General features: G+C 41.1%; 1 protein-coding gene across 5 annotated transcripts in view; it reads left to right on the forward strand.

Annotated features, from left to right (window-relative positions):
• The first annotated feature begins 242 nt into the window (after nucleotides 1-242).
• kcnip4a (potassium voltage-gated channel interacting protein 4a) overlaps nucleotides 243-19,950 on the forward strand; it is a 123,504-nt gene continuing 103,796 nt past the window's right edge. For 2 of the 5 annotated variants that reach the window (XR_006842393.1, XM_046380689.1), the window contains exon 1: nucleotides 243-447. Coding sequence is in view for 4 of the 5 variants with exons in the window: in XM_046380689.1 (XP_046236645.1) it covers nucleotides 387-447 (61 nt within the window). In the remaining variant the exon portion in view is untranslated. Of the gene's footprint in view, nucleotides 448-14,309; nucleotides 14,765-15,546; nucleotides 15,699-19,950 lie in introns of those variants that run through there. The other 3 variants (XM_046380691.1, XM_046380690.1, XM_046380694.1) reach the window with 3 other exon arrangements.

Raw genomic sequence — 19,950 nt, forward strand, 5'->3', positions numbered from 1 at the left:
ATTTGAAATGTCAATTCCAAAGGCTGACTCTCTCTTGCTTGTTTTGTGTATTGACATTTCACAAATTCCAATTGTTGCAATCCAAATCCTTGTCAATTAACAATCGACTAACCAATAAAGACATTCAGAACCACAGGAACACTGAGACCACCAACCAAACGCGAACACAATTATGCGCGCTCCCGCCAAGAACACCGTGCACGAGCAGCGTGCCAACACGCTCTCTCTCTCTCTCTCTCTCTCTCTCTCTCACACACACACACTGCGAAACTTGGGAGTTGATTGAGCAGCAACTGGTACCAGGCGTTTGGAAGTGAGCGCTGACGAGCTCCTGTGACTGAAAGTAGCGTCTTTCGACTGAGAAAAGTCCACCTGCGGGAAAAACTATGGACGCCAAGAGAGTGGAGACCATTTCTGCCCGGGTGGATGCTGTTGTGTCGGCACCTGGTAGGACAGTGGTCGCATGGTTTAGCTCGTTCACCAATAATTTGGTGATTTGTGGGTCCGTTGTGCACGGTCTCGCATGGAGAAAACCTCAGGCAAAACTCCTTGCATAAGAATTACAATTTAATATTGCCTCTCTTATCAGTCAAAAATTTACCTTATGTCAGACAGTGTTACTTAAATTTTATGTCATTTAAGGACCTGTCGGTGATTCGGCTTGTAATTGTACAAGTTGTACAAATGTATAAACACATCACTGATGAAACTACAACTTTTTAAACGCTAACGCTAGCTTATTTCATACTGTCGTCCTCGCGTTAATCAGTGTATGTTGATGGCGACATCTGACAGTTTATTTTAGTTGCAATAAGTTCACATTTTATGTAAATGATTGATGGATGATTGGCATTACCGCTGTCGAAACGATCGATTTGCGGTAGCACCTTAGTCTCTTTATAGTTGGTATTTGTTCAAAGGCAACATTAAATTGACATATTTGTAATGGAGTTTGGCGTAATTTTTTCTCATGCCAAATTTTAGCTCGCATGCTTCTGTCTTTTGTCACGACGAGTCATGCCTGGACTTTTGCCTTCTCTTGAAAGGAAAATATGGTTGGTCGATAGTCTTTTGTATGGGCGACTTTGGTCAGTTGGTCAGAAAATCAACTAGGCCGCAGCCATTTGTTTTTCTTCACTGTTGCAGTTTCTGCTGAATGATTTTGACTCGATGGAATTAAGATTTTGTTTGACTTGGCAAGATTTAGAAATCTTTGTTGTAGTGAAGAGAATGTTTGTCTTCCACTGTAACTACATTACACAAAACTTTTGAACCTCCCCCTTTGATAATTGAATGTGAGTATATGGGCACAGGGGCATCAGTACAAAAAAAAAAAAAAAGACCATAATGGATGCAGTAACACATATCCTCTCCTGGGTTTCCCCTCCACTGTATTTGGCCGACATCCAGAATAATGATCACTCAGTTATAGTCCATAGGTTTCCCTCAGGCTCCTCACTGCCTCTCTCAGAGCCTGAAGAGCAGTTAAGTGCTCATCATTCCTGGCTCAGGTTAATGTTTGTTTGCACACCTAATTGACTTCTAATTATCTTTTGCTCAGGATATGAGTCACACCTTCAGGGTTTTAAACAGATTCGAGCTGTCAAGAGGTATTCCTCTTGATCCTCTTACTCGTTCAGCCAATGCTTTATTTAGTTATGTTTGCTGGAATATTGATTTCCTATTAATAGCCCTCACCCACCACATGAAAAATGGCTAAAGCAATGGCTGCAAAGTAGTAAAACACATGCCAGCTAATGGGCACCGGCAGGCTTTGTAAGTGCTTCGGGCGGAATAATCCAGAGGAAATCTTTAGTTTTGGTGAAGAGATCTGTTACAGTCTTAGCTGTCTTTAGTTTAAACCCTTGCGTATTGATTGCCGTCTTCCCTAATGTATCTTGCTTCTAAAACGGGGTGATTGTTAATTTGGATTTGTATTTAAATTGTGGAGGTGAGCAGGAATTTACCCGCTTTGGTGTAGTGGGCTTGTGTAGGTGGTGTAGTTTCTTAAATTTAAGTTACAGACAGTCAATATGGCATGGCCTTTCTTTCTTTCTAGATCAGATTTTGAACTAATAACAGATTCTAACAGAAAGAAACCAAAGTGTCTCAGTAATGCAGCATTTATTTTTCTGAATATGCATTTTTTCCCCCAACTCTTCATCCTTTTTCCTTTTTGTTCAATCTCTAAATCCCCCACTGCTATGTCCCCAGTGGGTTACCGCATACTGGTTTCCCCAGGGAAATCTTAAAACGTAACGATCACCCGCAAAAATGCTACAGCCATTCAGCCATGAGCTGATCCTCCCAAGAGCTGCTTCCTTGGTGCAGAGATTCTTTGCATCAGTGCCTTGGAGCTCTCTCAGATCACCATTGCAACTTCTGTCAGTGTGTGCCAGAGGCTTCCCTAGACATTTCTCCTTTAAGTACCATATCCCTGAACTCCATAAAGGCAATGTATATGAAACGCAGCCGCCCCCGTAAGGTTTTTTTTTTTCCTGTTTGTTCCAAATGAGCTCCTGTCAGCACCACGGCTAGCTCCGTCTTTGGCACAGAAGTAGTTGAGAACAAGCTGTGTGCGTTGTGGGCTTTTGGTGATGAATGTCCTTTTTTTCCCCCCTTTGTGTCAGTATGAATTATCATTGCTAATTATGCCTCATATTGTATATTCGGGGCCTTGAACAGTGCTGAACAACATTAAGCAATAAAACATAAACAGTAAAAATGTTACCATGAGCCTGTTAAATCGGTGCTTCATTTAATCTGATTTGCATTTAATTACATCGGCTTATGTTTAGCCTTCTCAGTACATACTGTTTTCCAACAGAAGCTGTTAATAAACTAAAAACTTTTCAGATTATTATCAGTCAGGAGACAACTTGGGGTATGTGTGTGATGTTAGTATACCAGCGGGGGCGAGTGCAAACATAAGGTGGGGAGTTAAAGATCCAGAAGGTCGGTCACTCGCAGTACAAATCTGCATATGCATGACTTAACAAATTACACTGAAAACAAACAGAATTTTCTGAAGTAGTCAGTATTTTTTAGGCATAAGTACTGAGTCAGGAGTTTGATGTTTGATCCCCTTTGGCTGTCACCAAATGCAGCATTTATCAATGTCATTAGCCATTGAGATTTCAGGAGGGTGTATGCAGGGTTTGACAGTGACACCACAACCGCTTTATTTATTTAACTTTGGTTTGGTGGTATGACTGTGCTCAGACGAATTAGAAAAATAAGCTTAATCACAGCTTATAGAATATAGAAGATGTTTTGTTTTTTTTGGCTGTGGGATGTTTGAGTTAAAAATGTCCTTGAAGATGTGCAACCCCCTTGCTGAAACTGTTTTGCAGAGGCATGGAATGAACCATAGTGAGCTTGTCTGCTCTTAAATGTCAGCTTTGAGGTAGTGTGACACAGAACTGACCACATGTGGTATGTGTGTGTTTTTTCTCAGCATCTGTCATCTCGGGGGTCAGCCGATCAGAGTTATGCTGCGACCTGAAACTGCTCCAGATCTGTCAGACAGCAGAATGGTGTGTTTTTAGTTTTTCAAGTTTTGACAGCAATGCAGCGCAGGATGAACAGTCTGAAAGTTTTTCTTTGTTTTGTGATGGCAAAAGGTTTACTGTTTGTTAAGGAGTTTCATAATTGGACCACATATTGTTGTAAAAACTGACATTTTTAGAAAGTGGCAGCTTCACGAAAGGCACATTTTGAAAGTAGTGCCAGGTGATTCTGAAATATGAGAATCTCATCGTATTTTTGGGCTCTGTTCTGTGAGCTTATCTTGTGATTCTTATATTCACCACAATCTATAGATAGATTCAAAATTGGACAGTTTGACTTGTTAAACTGCCAGATCTGGCTCAATAGATTGTGTTATTAGTTAGCCAGCCACTGTGAAGACAAGTGTACTTGTTCATATCAAGTTTGGACCCAGAAAGAAGTCTTGGTCTTTCGTAGTTTTATTTATTTATTTTTTTCTTTCGCTTGACCACCTGTGTGCTTCCTCTCTACCTGCCGATCAAAAAGCCGGTCCTTGGTCATGTCCAGGATTGATTGTACCGTGAGCCTCCCTGCTTGTCTCCTGGACGCCCTCCAGTAGATTTTGTTTGCTTTGGATCCAGCCTTTGTTTTTCCTTTTTGAGAGAAAGGGTGGGGAGCATCTGCTTGCATGGACCATCTGCCTTGGGACTCAGGCCAGAGAAGAATGAGGGAAGGTGAAAAAGAGGGAAGAAAATAGGGTGAGGTGACGACTACTTGGGATGGAGAGGGAGAAGTGGAGTACAGCAGTGATGGATAAACAGAGGGCGACTGATGGCGGTGTGGAAGAGGGGGGGTCAAAGCACTGCGGTGCTGCGGCTGTAACTGTAGCAACAGCGGAACATAAGGTGCTTGTTTATGATCACTGAAGTCGTCTTTCATGTTTATATTTCCACCCGCAGGCTTGTTTATGCCGCGCATTCACTCCATTTGACTTCCTTGGATAGAGTGCCAAACGGTCTGTGCCAACTGGGTGGCAATGCTTGGCCTCGGCTTGCAGACGTGTCTTTCTTCATTTGTGCCAAGGTCATATTGAGGATAAACTACATTCCCTGGTGCCCAGAAAGATAACAGAATAGAAAGGGAGCTTTGGTCCTGTGAAGTTTGTCACCTTTGACGAAGTCTTATTTCTGTAAAGACCTTCTTGGTGCGCAAACGGCATTTTGTGTGAGTCAAGTGAATGATCAATGACTTTTCTCAGCACACATCATTACATGTTCCCTGGCTGAGGTTCCTCATAACTTTGTGCTAACTATGCCTCATTAACATTTCATTTGTTTTACACATCTTGATAGATATTTAATGATGCTCTTTGTCGTCGATGTGACATTAAAGGAGTTGCAGTGAAAGATCTTTGCTTCTTGTTTTGAATGCTAATATGTTTTAATATAGATATGCTTTGAACTGACTGACTTTTCAAGAAGTTTCTTGCATTTTTTTTTTTTTTTAAAGCCAAACATTTAAGAGACTGGAAGGAAGATTGACATTTTTCATTGTTCCCCTATCTATTTTAAGGTTAAGTAGTCTACATTTCAGCATCGACAGTTGATGCGCTCTGCATTTATTCTTATCTTATAATCTAATAAAGGTCCGATTTCTGCAGTATATCTGTATTTATTTTTTCAGTTGTTGTTGATCTCTTCAGCATTTTGCGTTGTGGCAGGCAGGATGCCATGATCGCCACAGTTGTTGTTTGCACATTGCACATTATTGATATCTTTCAATAATTTCAATAATAATTTCAATTTCAACAGATGTAATCATTTCCACATGAAACAGCTAGACTAAACTAAATAACCTTGTATGGCAAAATTTCTGTCTGAATCACATCAGATGCACTTTTATCGACTCGCACTTCCAAATTTTTACAAAACAAACACGATAGCAGAGAACGTCTCTCTCCGTTTCTCCACAGAGTGTGTGCAGTTGTCAGCAGACAGAAGGGGTAGAGCGGGGGGAGATTCTCCACGAGTTAATCAGTCACACATGGTGTCGTTCTCTTGGCTAAAATAGGTTGCCAGATGAACTCTGGTGGCTGTTATACCTGAGCAGTCTGCTCCATAACCTCTCCATAGGACGCACATGAGGTGTTTGTGAGAGAGAGCACAAAAGGGGGGTCGCACAGCTCCAAAAACAGAAAAATAAGAGTACAAATTTTGATATTTTGGCTTGCTGCCATAAATAAATCTATGGGAAACATTACCCCAGTGGGGAAAATTCTGCACTGTGCGTTTAATCCAAAGACTATGTTCACAGTCTTCACAGAGTGCAGGTCTTGTGAGGTGTGAGTTGTTCATGTGAGGTCATTTATTCTTCTCAAAACGTCTGTCAAAGTCTTAAAATCTCTGTGCCCCGCCTGAATAATTATCACTCTACAACCCCCCCACAAATGAGTCAACTTGTGAGCTTTGTTGCCTCTCACTCCCCCAACCTTAGCCTCCACTGTGCATCAGAAAGAGGAATAATGGAAGAGAAGAATCAGCCGTATGCCTTGTAGGAAGGACTTTTTCCAAGGAGTCTGACACCATTGAAGAAATGGTGTCAGAGCCGAATGTGACATCATGCAGACCATATGTGGAGGCAGGACTGGAGGCATGGGCGGCCAACTGGAGGATCCGTCTGTCTTTCTTCTTGTCCCAGTGAGGGGGGGCTCAAAAGCCTGCTCTGGGGTTTAGTCCCTCCAAAAGTCCACGTCCTACAGGGCACTACCATCACTTAATATAGACTACACAATACTAAATATAACTGTCATTCCAATGGGAGATTGTGATGTTCAAAGCATTCAGATATGAGCCATATGCCAGCCTTGTTAGACCTGAAAATAGACTGGAATTATAACAGCAGTTTGCACAGAACAGTAACTGTCAATAAGCTTATCTGCGATGGCTTAAGTAATTATCTGTAGATTTTTTTTTTCAATGTTATGTCAACTCACACTCAACCTTGGAAAAACATGGAAAGAATGTGTCTACTTTGTGGTGGTTGTGGCATCCAATGCAGTGTGCAAGGCTGACACCCAGTGGTTACACAGAGAATGTGGTGCTCGGTCATATAGAATGAGCTCTTCACACACCTTTCCTCTATTGTATAATCCTGCATCCAGTTGACACGTTATTTTTTTTATTTTCCCATTCACTATGTTTATTTTTACCTGTTATAGTTAATAGATGGTAATATAAAAATATAATATATCCACTATAATATAATAGACAGATTAATAGATCTCCTGCGTGTGGAGCAGGTCTGATGTAAGTCTGTGTTATAGCTGTTGCGCTCCAGTCAAATTTGGCCACACATGTCAGAAAACGATGTTATTGTCTTAGATAAGGAACAAAAACCACACAGAGCAGTACAGGTGATCATGTGACGATATCTATCAACTCGTGCATCATTTTCTCGATTGTGTGTTTGATCTATAAAATGTCAGAATGTTGTGAGCCAAAGTTGATACAGCTTGTACGGTCCAATCAACAGCCCAAAACCTCAGTTTATGCAATTTATTATCATGGAAGACTAAGACAGCCAGAACATATTCACAATTTGAAAGTTGGAAACAGCGATTTGCCCTAGAAATTAATGAAAAATAAGATTCGTTGATTAAAATTGATGTAAAATTACTGTTGTTGTTCTCTGCTTTGTCACATTTTTTTCGATTAAAAAAAAAAACAAAATAAAAATCTGCGCATAGTTGAATGCAGACCAAGTGATTATGTGTGATGAAAAGAGTGTGAGACAATGTGGAGAGCCTATGAATAAAACCATAAAATGCGCAGCTTGTTTGACTCCCCTGATGTAGGGGGGAGGGGGTTTATCTGCTCTGTGGGTTATCTGTCCTGACACTTCAAATAGTAAAGAGCATTTAAGTTTCTTGATCTTTAGTCTTCATTAGTGATGCGATGATAAAGAAAAAAAAGAAGCCCCTTTTTGATGAGCTGAAAATGAGAGTATCCCCAGAGAAAATGAAAGTGACCTTACAACATAACCCTCCAAATAGGCGGTACACTTTTGCATGCTTCGCTGCCACAATGACACGCATCCTTACACAGAAGGTGCCCCAAATCCCTCTAGGTGCTTGTATAGTCACCAGCGCAGTGTCTCTGTACACGCTGACCGATAAAGAGCCGCTGTTATCTTCAGATAGCAGGCGCTGCGGCTGAATAATTTATGGAGGCATTCCAACACATTGACTGAGAAAACGACACACGCAGACACACACCCAGAGAGGGCAGGGAAGTGGTAAAAGGTTGGACACGTGTCTCTGGAGCTCTGTGTTTGTGTGTGTGTCAGGTTTTTTGCTTGTTTCTCTTACCAATGTGTCTTCTGTGTTGAATTTCTCATACATTTTTCATAAATTGCTGTAATGCCACAGTCCATTTAACATGAGGCAGAGGGGGCAAGTGTGAGGGAACCCAGGCAAATAGGGACTGATGGACTGTCCGCTGTGTTCATTTTTCGTTATGCTGAACTTTGTCCGTTACCAATTTAAAAAGTGCTGAACTCTTGATTGCGTGCATGCGTGCGTAATTGAAGCATGATAATGAGCAAATGCTGTGATTGACGCATAACTGTATCAGCAAGTATCCCAGCCCGTTTTTCATTATCTCGTGTGACCCTTTGATGAGCCTTTGTAAGTAAAGCTGTTAATATTTGTATTTTGAATAAGCCAGTTGCACTGTGGGACTGCAGACTCACAGAGAAGCTTCTCTTACAGTAATATAAAGAAGTTATAGACACCTTTTCTTCTCCAAATCTGATACTGATCTTGGCTTTCTCATTGCCAGTATGGCTCCCCTCTTCCCTCATATCAGATTACTCGGGCGATAGTTCAGGAGGTGATTGTATCGATTTCAGGTCGTCTTAAGTAAACAAGTGAACAACCACTGTTTCCGCAAGGGTGCCATTATGGAGCACTCGTGTTTCAAAAGGAAAAAGACAACAGATCCGGGTTATACTGATACATAGTGTGTCTTCACAGAGATGAGACTGTATCTACCATCTTTAAATACTGCATTGCAGCTTATTCGGTCCACAGGGTTGCTTCCCTTCATGCATTCTGCTAATTTTAGCTGCCACTTTGGAGGACAAGGTTGTGGTGGGTGTGTGAGAAATTAGGATGGGAAAGTATGCGTGTGCGTTGGTGGGAGGCAGAGCAACGGTCAGCCTAGATGTGTCTAGCTCAGTGACCTGCTAACACTGAACCACAGGGTTTCTGACCACCATGACATTGGAGCTGGGAAGGAAAGATGGCATCGAAAGCAGCAGCTCATTTCAGGCTGTTGCAACAGAAAATAATGAGAACACTGATTTCTGGTTCCAATTTGTGACAGCATCTTTTACAGGGTTCTGCAGTGGCGGTAGCTAGTGTGTGTATGTGTGTGGGCTGGAATGAGGCAATAATTTTAAAGTTCAGAAATCCCAAAATGTAAGATTTCTCTCTTTTGGTTTTTGAACATTTTAGTTATACACACACAGATCAGCTGCAACGTTAAAACCGCACGCTTAATATTTTACAGGTCCTCCTTGTGCTTCCAAAAGAACTCTGACCTGTCAGGGGAAGGGACACCAGACCTCTGTGGGTATTTTGCGGTGACCGGCATTGGAATGTTTGAACCCTTGGGTCCTGTGCACCAAGTATGGGACCTCCTGACGAGAAGGTGGATTGGGCTTATTCCGATCCATCCTGCAGATTCTCGGTGCTGGTTTTTGGTGTTTAGGTGGGTGGTGTGTGTCAAAGAACCTATTCCAGTCCAGTTAGCAAATCAGATAAGCAGGGGACCACTTATGATAAAAGTGCTCAGGTGTAGGTGTATTCTGCAGCAAAAAACTGGGCATCAAGGCAAAAAGCCTCATACAAACAACTTATCCTTATATCTGAACACCAGTTAAAATGTTAAGATTTGGCTTTTTTTTCTGGCTTCAGTCCTCTTCTTTAATCGTATCTTAGCCTGCATCTCATACTCATATGAATTAAAATGGGCATATTTTCATGTACAGTAAATTTCATCTCAACCTTTATGCTTAACTTCATGTTTTAGTTTCTAAAAGATTTAACATACAGAAGCCTTCATTCAGCTGCTTCTTCGCTAAGCATTAACATTTCACTTGAGAAGCGAAGGCAATTAGTGAGTTCTAGTTATTAATGTGGTAGAGAACATACAAACAATGAAAGGGCTGTTGAGATGTGAGGTTGCTGATGCTGCTGGGCAGCAACTTCCTTCACTACGGGTAATGGCTTCTGTAATGGGCTATTGCATTATCCTTGTAAGGTTTTATGGAAATGCGGGGCTTGGTTCAAATGAGCTTGTTGTCCTAAATGTGTGTCTTCCATCACTTGATGCTGAGACAGCTGGGTTGTTAATATTCCTTAAGCTTTTCTGAAATCACATGCAACACTGATACAAAACCCTTGAGTTGCAGTTGGCCTTAAAGGGACAGAGGAGGTAAATCTGTGGGAAGTTCTTCCAGGTACAGTGTTGATGGTTGTTGATGTCTGTTAAAAATAACATCATTCAAGTTTAGTCCAGCTTGGGCCTTATTTTCAGAGGTTAGTGCATGTTTTCTTTTGATTATTGCTTAGACCTGGAAGCACATCTAAAGCTTTGTCTGATGGAGACAGAAACATGATAAACAAGTCAGCAATTAAAGAAAATTAAGAAAATAGGATTCAGGCATAAAAAACAGGAATTATCCTTTGCATTGTGCGTTCACAGAAACATTGCAATGGGATGCCCATTATGCAGTGTGTATGCTGCTTCGAAAAGGCAGCAACTGAGGATGTAAAGTGAGTGAGACCTAGCCCAGGGACACACACACACTGTGTTAAGAAATATCCAAGCAAAATGGAATTGTCAGCAATAAATTGGACTGGTCACATAATGCAGATGCCCTGTACAAGAAGGGCCAGGTTGCCTCCACCTTCTGAGGAGACTGAGGTCCTTTGGAGTGTGCAGGCCCCTGCTACAGTCATTTTATGACTCTGTGGTAGCCTCTGCTGTTCACTACGCTGTGGTCTGTTGGTGGACGGACAGCAATGACCGAGACAGGAAGAGTATCATTTCAATAGTCCTCATTTCCTCCCTTGTGCTGATATAGCTGTATATTGTACAGTGTTTATTTTAAAGTTGTTAATTTATAAACTCTTTATATTTTTTTCTTTTCGCTTTTTGCACTCTATTCTGTTCTTGTGAGCTGTCAAGACAAGTTAATTTCCCTGCTGTGCGATCTCAATTATTGGACAAAAATCAATATTATAACACCAAAAGATCTATTTTCAGAACTTTTGCTACTGCTGTTACTGCTCATGTAAACTTGTGAGGTTTGCTGGACGGTGTGTATGGTCCTGTTACGGAAAACGTTACTTGATATGGAAGAAAATAGGCTGATAAGAAAGATTTTTCCTTTTGCTAAACAAATGACTGACTCTTGCTCTCCGATTTGGTGAGCTATTTCTCGATAAGAAAAGGTAAATATTTGTTCAGAGAATCTGTTCTTACTCAGTATAAAGAGAAATAGGCTGATGGTGTGCAGACTAAATCAAAATTGTTTACATATAGAATGATAAACTCTGAAAAGGCTACTGAGGATTATGTTGTTTATCATTTATCTAAAAAGCACAGAACCTTATGTGCCCAGCTGAGATCTGGTATTTTACTACTCATGGTTCAAAACTGACAGTATGCCATTCTGGAAGAAGAAATGAAGCTTTGTTTACTGTGCTGTTTGACTGTTAAAGAAAATGTGTTTCACTTTGTCTTCTGCTGCCCTTTTTTAGAGGAAAAAATTAAGAAAGACTGAGTTGGATGTTGACATATGATGCATTTAGATTAGCTTTAGTTACCTGAAGAAAGCCATGGAGATTAGGGGGGAAAAGCAGATAAACTGCAAGGTTGTAGCAGTTCTTGTCAGTTTATAATTCATTTAAACATTTCAAGTATTTTTTTGAAAGAATATAGTTATTTTACTTTATGTGGTAATTTAGTTAATTTATATCCGATATTCCCACAAGATGTGTGTTTGGTTTCTTGTCATCCCATGTGGGATTGGCCAGAACTAACTGACTAATATTAGCAAACGTGCCTGCCAACAGTTGTATCATCATTTCAGGGTGGTTTTCAGAAGGAATCTAATCGATATTGTGCTGTGCCTGTTGTCGCTGCTGCCTCAAATGCCACTTCAAGCGTGCTTTCCTATCTGTGTTGACAGCCTTGGACCACAACAGTTGTACCAAACTTCTCCAGTTGGGGATCGCTTCCCTGCTTCACTGTTTCCAAACCGGATTATATGTATATAATCTCTCCAGCATGTTCTGGCTCTAGCCCGGTTCTCCTGTGAGTTGGACGTGCCCGGAAAACCTCCAAATTAAGGTACCCAGGAGGCAAACCACTTCAGCTGGCTCATTTTGATGCAACAAAAAAAAGCTGCAGCTCTACTCCAAGCTCCATCCAGATAATTGAGCTCCTCAAATTAGCGCCAAGGCTCGACCAATGGTAGTGTTCTTATGTGGTTTTATGGTAAACTCATCAGTGCATAGTAGTTTTAAAATTTTTTGCAGTTCATAAATGCTGAGCTGCTTTCACAGTGCAACTACTGTCATCTGTATTCGATGCCAGTGTTGTTGATGGTCTATTGGCCATCTGTCTATCACTGCCACATTTCGCTGGAAGAGATTGTAGAGTCTGTATCCAGTGTAGCTTTTGAAGAGAAATTTAGTGTTACCCAATCTGCTCCATGTTTGAAAAGATCAGAGCCTTGATGTAAAATACTAACCATGTACTTATTTATAATATCGTACAGCTCTAAATCCTTTCACGTGTGAGTGGGCTGTCTGAATTGATTTCAGAATACATTACAGCAAAACGGCTCTGACATGATCAATAGGTGTCTGTTTAAGAGGAACAGTGAAGATTGAAGTGCGCAACAGATCCACGAGCTCCATCCTATGTCGCACACACAAACCACATAGCACCTATAAGTCTACGTTCAGCAGCTAATGGATGTGGATTTCATATTAGTAATTTTTCATGGATTGACCTGAGCAGGACAGATAAGTTGAGCAGCTACGTTCAGCAGCTAATGTATGTTTGTGAAACTGAAAACACTGGAACTGGGTAGTAAAGACAAGATAAGTGCAATCACTCCTCTCCTTTTAGTTTTTTTGGTCTCCACCACGTAGGGAATGGAAGAAAAACATCTGGCTCTTGAGCTGCTAAATGGTCCACTGTGTTCATTATGTCCATTGTACCTGGTCCTGGAGTTTACTGGTACTAGACTAAGGTGCTCTTGAATATCAATATGAATTATTCAGTATACTGATGACAAAGCTCCCTCAGGATGCTGACATGTCACCACAGAATCCATACAGTACTGAAACACTGCAACCAGTCTGTTCACTAGTTTCAACCAGGCTTGTGTCTCGACCTGCTGGGAAACGATGGCTCTATTCCCAGCTCTCTGTCCAGCCCCCCCACACCCCCACCTTGTCTTCTCAGGTATAGAATATGCCTTGCTCATCTCAGGGGAAGCAATTAGATTTAGCTTTGCTGTCTCCCCTTAAGCATAACCATCTATCACAGCGCAGTAGTTATTATGTACATTTAAATTTAAGCTCAAGCGCATTTGGCCGATGACCAGGAACAAATCATTTGCATATGATGTATGTAAATTTATGAGACTTGCTGTATGTTGTGGCATTTAAAGAAAAGAAATTGCTTTGAGCAACGCTGGCGAAAATTCCACTGCTGACATATTCTGGAAGACATTAACACTGTGGTAATAAACTCACGGTAGTAAAGTCTGTATCTTAATGGCTGTGCTGTGTTATGCATCATCTTCAATCAAACAGCTAAGGACATAGTTTTAAAAATCCTCCCACGTGTGCCCTCCAGTTAGATTTATCTGCCAAATCATTTTTATTTGTAATAACATTATAAGTATCTGACATTAATGGCTGTCTTGTTAATTAAAATGATAAAACTAATTTAGCGCACTCAGAGATCAGAGGGCAGGGACAGGACAGTGCTCCTGGAGCTGGTGGTTTTAGGGATGTTACTAATTCACATCCCCAGCTGAGTGCATGCATGCTGATATGGTGCTTGAACCCTGAAGACATCTTTTGGTCTTTCTAACTGCTGCCGTCCTTGAGGCTTTTAAATGACCAGTATGTAGAGATTAGGGGTTCTACTGGCCGAAATGGAGTGTAACATTCAGAATTTTTTTAAATCTGTAATTAAAATAAGAATTGTTGTTTTCCTGTGCCTTTTATTTATTTTGGCACAGCCTTTTACTTCTAGCCCAATTGGGTTGGCACTGGTGGTTTTGGGTGTAATATCTCAACAAGTCTTGGATGGGTTGCCATTAAATTTAGTAATGATGTTCCCCTCATGATGAATTATGGCAACATTAGTGTCTGACACCGTGGGAAACTATTTATTGTGCAAAACTAATGACTTTTCCTCAAGTTTGAGACCCAGTCCTTGTTATTTTGGGTTAGTATTGCTGACAACTTAAAACTGTTGAGTGCGACTTCATGCATGCTTGTGTCATGATCATGATCAAGAGTATGCAGGTTGCGCTTTGTGCATGTAAATAGCTTCAGAAACCCAGATAAGACCTTATACTGGTTTTGGAACCACCTCATATGGTGAGACACACGTGACACATGACACACCTGTGGGAAGAATAGTATTATGATCATGTATACTGGGATATGAATAACCAGGTTTTTCACATTCCATGTAAACTCCATATCCCCAATATGATCAAAACCAGGATAAGGCTTTACTTCTTGATTTTTCTGATTTTTATGCTGATCTGTAACAGGTAGTGGGTAAATTGTAAGAGAGAGAGTGTGTGTGTTTGTGTGTAGAAGGTTTTTATGTGGTTCAAGAAACCAAGGAGGGTGATCAGAGGGGCTCAGTGTGAATGCAGAGACACCAGCATCTTTGATTTTCTGCCTCTGATACTTGTATAAAACCAGGCACATACGGTTCTCTGACTTGAACCAAAAGCCACAGTGTCTTTGAGCAATCCCCTCTCTCGCTCATTCACTCTCTCTGCTTCACGGTGCAGTCGTCGCCCTCCTCTTCCTTCTCCTCCTCCTCCCACCCCCCTTTCACACTCTGTTGGTCAGGAAAGGGAAAGTGCTCGCGTGAAACCTGAGGATCACTTGCAGACTGAGGAAGCAGAGAGAGAGCGTGTACATCGTGCTTTAGCCAGCAAGGTAAGATGATGCTCAGGGGGACAATGATGATGTTGACTGAATGACTGTTGATAATAGTTAGCGCCTCAATTTCTGTGCACTGGACTCTGTAAATTTGCAATCCTGAGAGCAAACCAAAAACCTTCCAGTTACAATGACTGCATGATGTGTGATCTGTTGGTGTGTGAACTTCTGCTCTTGAAATGGGACCTTCAGGGGGATCGTAATCATAGTACTGAACTGAGCTACAGTATCCCTAGGTCATGTTTTATTTAGAAGTGCCATAAAATGTTGGGTATTTTTCTCTTGGATGATTATTTAGAGACAGTCAGGATGTTTGCTGGTTTGATTTGAAAATCTGTTAGTGCCAGTCTATATAAAGACAACCTGCTTGGTGTATTCACTTTTACCATCACCAGTCCTGAAATAGCCAGAAGAGTAAGTTGCCTTCTTGAGACAACATCTCAAGACACATTAGACAAACCTTTTCCAGTTCCAAAAGGGCATGCCGAAATGTCTTGCATTTCATTACAGCCATGCTTTAACTGGGGGCAAAAAACATCCCCAAATTAGCATATGTTCTCAGGTGTATTGCTTTAACTTGTGGCAGTTTGTTTTGCATGCTGCAGAGGCTCGTGCTGTTTGTGTGTGAATAGAGGCTGTTAGGGGGTCATCATTTGAATTTTGAGTCAAATAATAACCACCCCTATGTCACAATTTGGAATTACATTTACTGCAAACTCAGGATCCAGATGATTTGGCTCTTGTCTATACATGTAATGCCGTGCTATATTTTGAAATAGAGAAGTTCCAGCCATGTGCACACCAACCAAGAGGACCCAGTGGAGGGAGGACCTGCAGCATTTTCGTAAAGATCATGGCTTCTCAAAGAAAGTCCTGCTCAACTGCTGCCTGGTGCGGCGCATCATCACCTGGGCCTCCCCAAACCCAAAAGGTAGGCTATGTTTTTTGCTCAGGGTAGATTGCTGAAGACTAAAAAAATCAATGCAGGGTTGATCATGTAACTATGAAAAACTCATGGAGTTATTTATCGCATAATTAGTTCCAAAAGGAAAGGGAAAATAGCTTTTACTGCATTGAAAGTCATTTGGCAAACAACAAGTTAACCCTAACACAGTCAGGAGACTGGAGTGCTACGGATGTTTCAGATTCTTGTCCAGGGAGTATTAGTAGCACAATGTGCACTTAAAGAAGACTGAAGAAACGAGTGAGCTTAAGTTGATTACGCATAGTTGAGATGGGATTTAATAGTAAGACAATACTCCCACTAAATGGAAGAAGAAATGGCACAAAAACACAGAGTCGTGAAATGTCCTGGCGGTCCACCACTTTGAACATATTAATGTGGTATTGATCGGTCGTCCTTTGACCTTACAGGAACAACCCAATTTATGATATTTGCAGCTGTGAAAAATGATCACAGCAACACTGCGCCACGAGTGACAGTCAACGGTAAATTAATTCGCTTTGAACCGAGATCGGTATTGATTACTTCTCGGGTTCTATATTCACAAAGGCCATTTAGCCTTATAAAATAGGATTTATTGCTACATTTCCTGGCCATTGGAACAGGCAACATATCAGGCGGTGAAATACAAAGGGAAAGCACTGGGCTGTCATTGGATAAGGCCATTAGGTCACTTTTAAGAGCTCAAGTATGTATATTTTTTTGTATTTTTTTAAGTTTTATTATGAAAAACAGATTTTTCGGAAGAAAATAAAAACCCGCTGAGCACCCCCCTTGTTGGAAAATAATTTGTTTGGCAATTTGGTTTTTATACACACAAACTATATGTATGGATGTTTTTTAGAACATTAAATAATAAGTTCCCAGGCACCTTTTTTTTTTTCTTAGGCAAGGAGTTTTGACTTTCTTTGAGTCTAAGTGTGCACTTCTTTTTTAAAAACAGCAATAATGAGAGAAAAGCTTTTTCAGTTACTGGTATGTGCTGAGCATTTTTGGTGGACGGAAAAAGTTTCTTTTCTCATCTGTTTTCATTGTTTCTGTTTATTAGTCACTCTTTCTTAGCCGCCGTGATTGTGTTACAGCTCAGTGACTGTCAAGCATCACCATAAAACCTGAATTTCTGTAACTGTCAGGTTCTATTCCACATTGATTTGACTTGTCAGATTAATGGGTTGTGTTTGGGTAGGATTTAGGTTGCTATTAAATATTTGTGAATCTCACTGTCGGGACTAAATGCCATCTGCAGTGATTCTGCAGGGGAAAACAACAACAGAGACTGCAGAACAGCTGTTCTTGTCATAAATAAGAGAAGAGGAATTATGCTTATTCACACTTTGTAGAAAAAAAGAGAAAGTTTTTCTCATTCTGTTTGGATTAGATTGATGCACATTGCAGCCTCTAGATCACATGATGAGTGGAGTTTCTTCTTGTTCTTTGCCCTCGCCTGGCCCCTGTTTGAATTTGAATCTATCCATATAATAACATGTGAGCTGGCGGCCACAGCTGGAGCCACACCAGGACCCAGGTGTTTCTGTCAGGCACATTTTGAATTAGACAGAGCATTTGTTCAGACTTTCATTCCTTTCACTGCTCCTTTTTCATTAGAAACATGCTGCCTTCATCCCAGGGCAGCCTGCATCTTGCAGTTGGAGCTCAAGGTAGCTGAAATCGGAACACAGTGGTTTACTGCCTGGAGAAACAACTTATATCTATAGTGTTACAGCAATGGAATATCATACCTTTATTTAAGAGTAATATTTAACTTTCGCTTGATGTTTTTCTTTGTCTAGTGTCTGTTTTTCAGAGATTAGAGAGCAGAATTAACACAGTAACCATTATTTGAGTTATTTTGGATTTTAATCCTCCTCTCCTTCCATATGTTTGTTCATAGGGTGCCTCAAATTAATAATATTATTCCCTGGTGTTGCTCAGAATAACCTCCCAGCATGCAGGCGTTCACGCTCTACACGTGCCAGGTGGCAATCTTACCCTCTGGATGCTGGAGCAGCCTACAGAAAATGAGCATGCTCACTAAGGCAGGTGTTTTGAGAAATAAGCGAGCCCCATGTTGTGCCCAGAAGGCTGATGTCTCCTCTGAGGGAGCATTTTACAAATTCCTGCTGCCTTTGTGACACACTCATATGGGTCAGTTGTTTTATCCACGGCGGGAAACAATGACATACAGTACAATGACGTAAATGTCCCCAAAATGTTTCCAGCCTGTTTTTTCATTAGATTTCCACGAGTGTGTCATCCTCATACACGACTGTTGAATTTATCTGATGTACTCTAAGTTTTCAGTTATTTAAAATGCTGCAGTTTGATGCAAGAATTAGATTTTGTTTGTCACTTCATCTTCACAAAGAATTTGTACTTGTTGTTATAGACACCTTGTGGTAGAAATCTGTCTCTGTACTTCATATTACCTGCCAGGAGAGGGCAGCAAGCTACAGAATAAGTAAACTGACAGCATGAGGTGCTGTTTGCTGCAGTTAGAGCAGTTTTTTACAGGGTCTGGTATACCATACAGTTTTGGTTATGACAGTATTAAAGAGTATGTGTCACTGCATGTGTGCCATTTGTAGCCGTTATGCCTGAAATACACCAAAAGAACAACATTAAACCTTTAAATAAAATGTTGATCCTTAATCATGCATCTTGCTGTAGTTGCTTACCTGACTTATGTACAAGTGTGGGCACAATGTCAACACCATTACAGTCTAATATAATCCGGTACAACAACCTTGCAAGACAGCACTCCCCTCTGAATACATCACGTCTTTTAACGCTCAGGTGGTGATACTACTGTCATATATTCAGTGAATGCACTGCACTGCGGTAGTAATTCACTGCCCTCAAATGCACTCACTGTAGCTGAGATGTGTCTCTGCTGATGGTGGCAAGGCGACCCAATATTAAAATATGATGACAGGCATATATGAATATAGATGCTCGACTCGCGTGCTGCCATATGATTGGACATCCAGCACAGCATAGAGTATATCACAATTTTTCCTGTTGGAGAGAGAGCTGTTGGATAATTATTTTTCTGCTTAAGCTCTGTTGAAAAAGTCGGTTTTTCAAGAAGTGATCATAGTGCTGCATGCATTCATTGTGACAGGATGTATTGAGCGGTTAAAAATCCACAGCGCAGTGCCATAAAATTCCCACCTTAGTCAGCACACCTTTTACACTCTCTGCATAGCTTTGTGAAATCTGAACATGCTGTTTATCAGTTTCTTCTGTATATCCACTTGTATTCCCCAATATCATCCATGGCTTTACCTACTGAAGCTGTAGAAAACATAATCCAAGCACCTTGAGACTGCATGCCGGGGGTCACGCCATTCAGACAGCACAGAAATAGTCTGAAAATTGATTTACTTGATGTTTTGGCCAAGTCAACAGCAATGAATCCTCACGAGGAAGTTCAACGTTGCATGCGTTCCTCGACCCATTCCGGCTGTCAGACTTTAAGACCAGCGGCTTTTGAATTCAACACACGTCAAGATGTCTTTGTGATAACTTCACATCTCTGTCCCACTGCTCCTTCTCACTGGTTTGAATTTAATTGCTGAGGGTTTGCTCGCAGTGTGATACCACATCCAGCAGTTTCACACCATGGTGAGAAGCCTTACTAAAAGGACCCTTAAACCTTGAGAAATAATAGCAGTCACCGAGATGCTCTCTTATGGAGAAAATGTTAAACATCATTAAGAGCATCCTGGGGTGTGTGTCGTTGATGAGTGTAATTCTCTCTAGTTGAGTGTGAGAAGGACCTTTTTTTTGAATCACAAATCGGCCGGTAGTTTTAGGGTCATGTGTCTGCTTTCCAAAACACCACTCGCTTTCCACTTTAATGTGTTTTCCCACTTGGTCAAGAGTGCAGGCCTCTGTAGATGTAAAGTGAAAATGGGAAAAGGCAATGATGGATTAGAGGGGAAGCTGAGGCAGCGTGCAGCCTCGTAGTTCGGAGACGAGGGGAAGAAGAGCGATTACCCAGGGACTGCAGGCTGGCTGTGATGCAGACATGTCCTACTGTTGTCATTGGTTTGATTCATATGTTGTGAAAAAGGTTGCGGGAGAATGATTGGGAAAGGATCCTACTGTGATTCCTCTCCGTGACATTAATCTTATTCATAGTGCAAGCGAGTACTGGTGACAGCTTGAGAGAAAATACAGCACATTGTTTACAACTAATGGGCTCAGAGATGACCGT

The sequence above is a fragment of the Scatophagus argus genome, chromosome 23 (genome assembly GCF_020382885.2).
Source record: "Scatophagus argus isolate fScaArg1 chromosome 23, fScaArg1.pri, whole genome shotgun sequence".
Lineage (NCBI taxonomy): Eukaryota > Metazoa > Chordata > Actinopteri > Scatophagidae > Scatophagus > Scatophagus argus.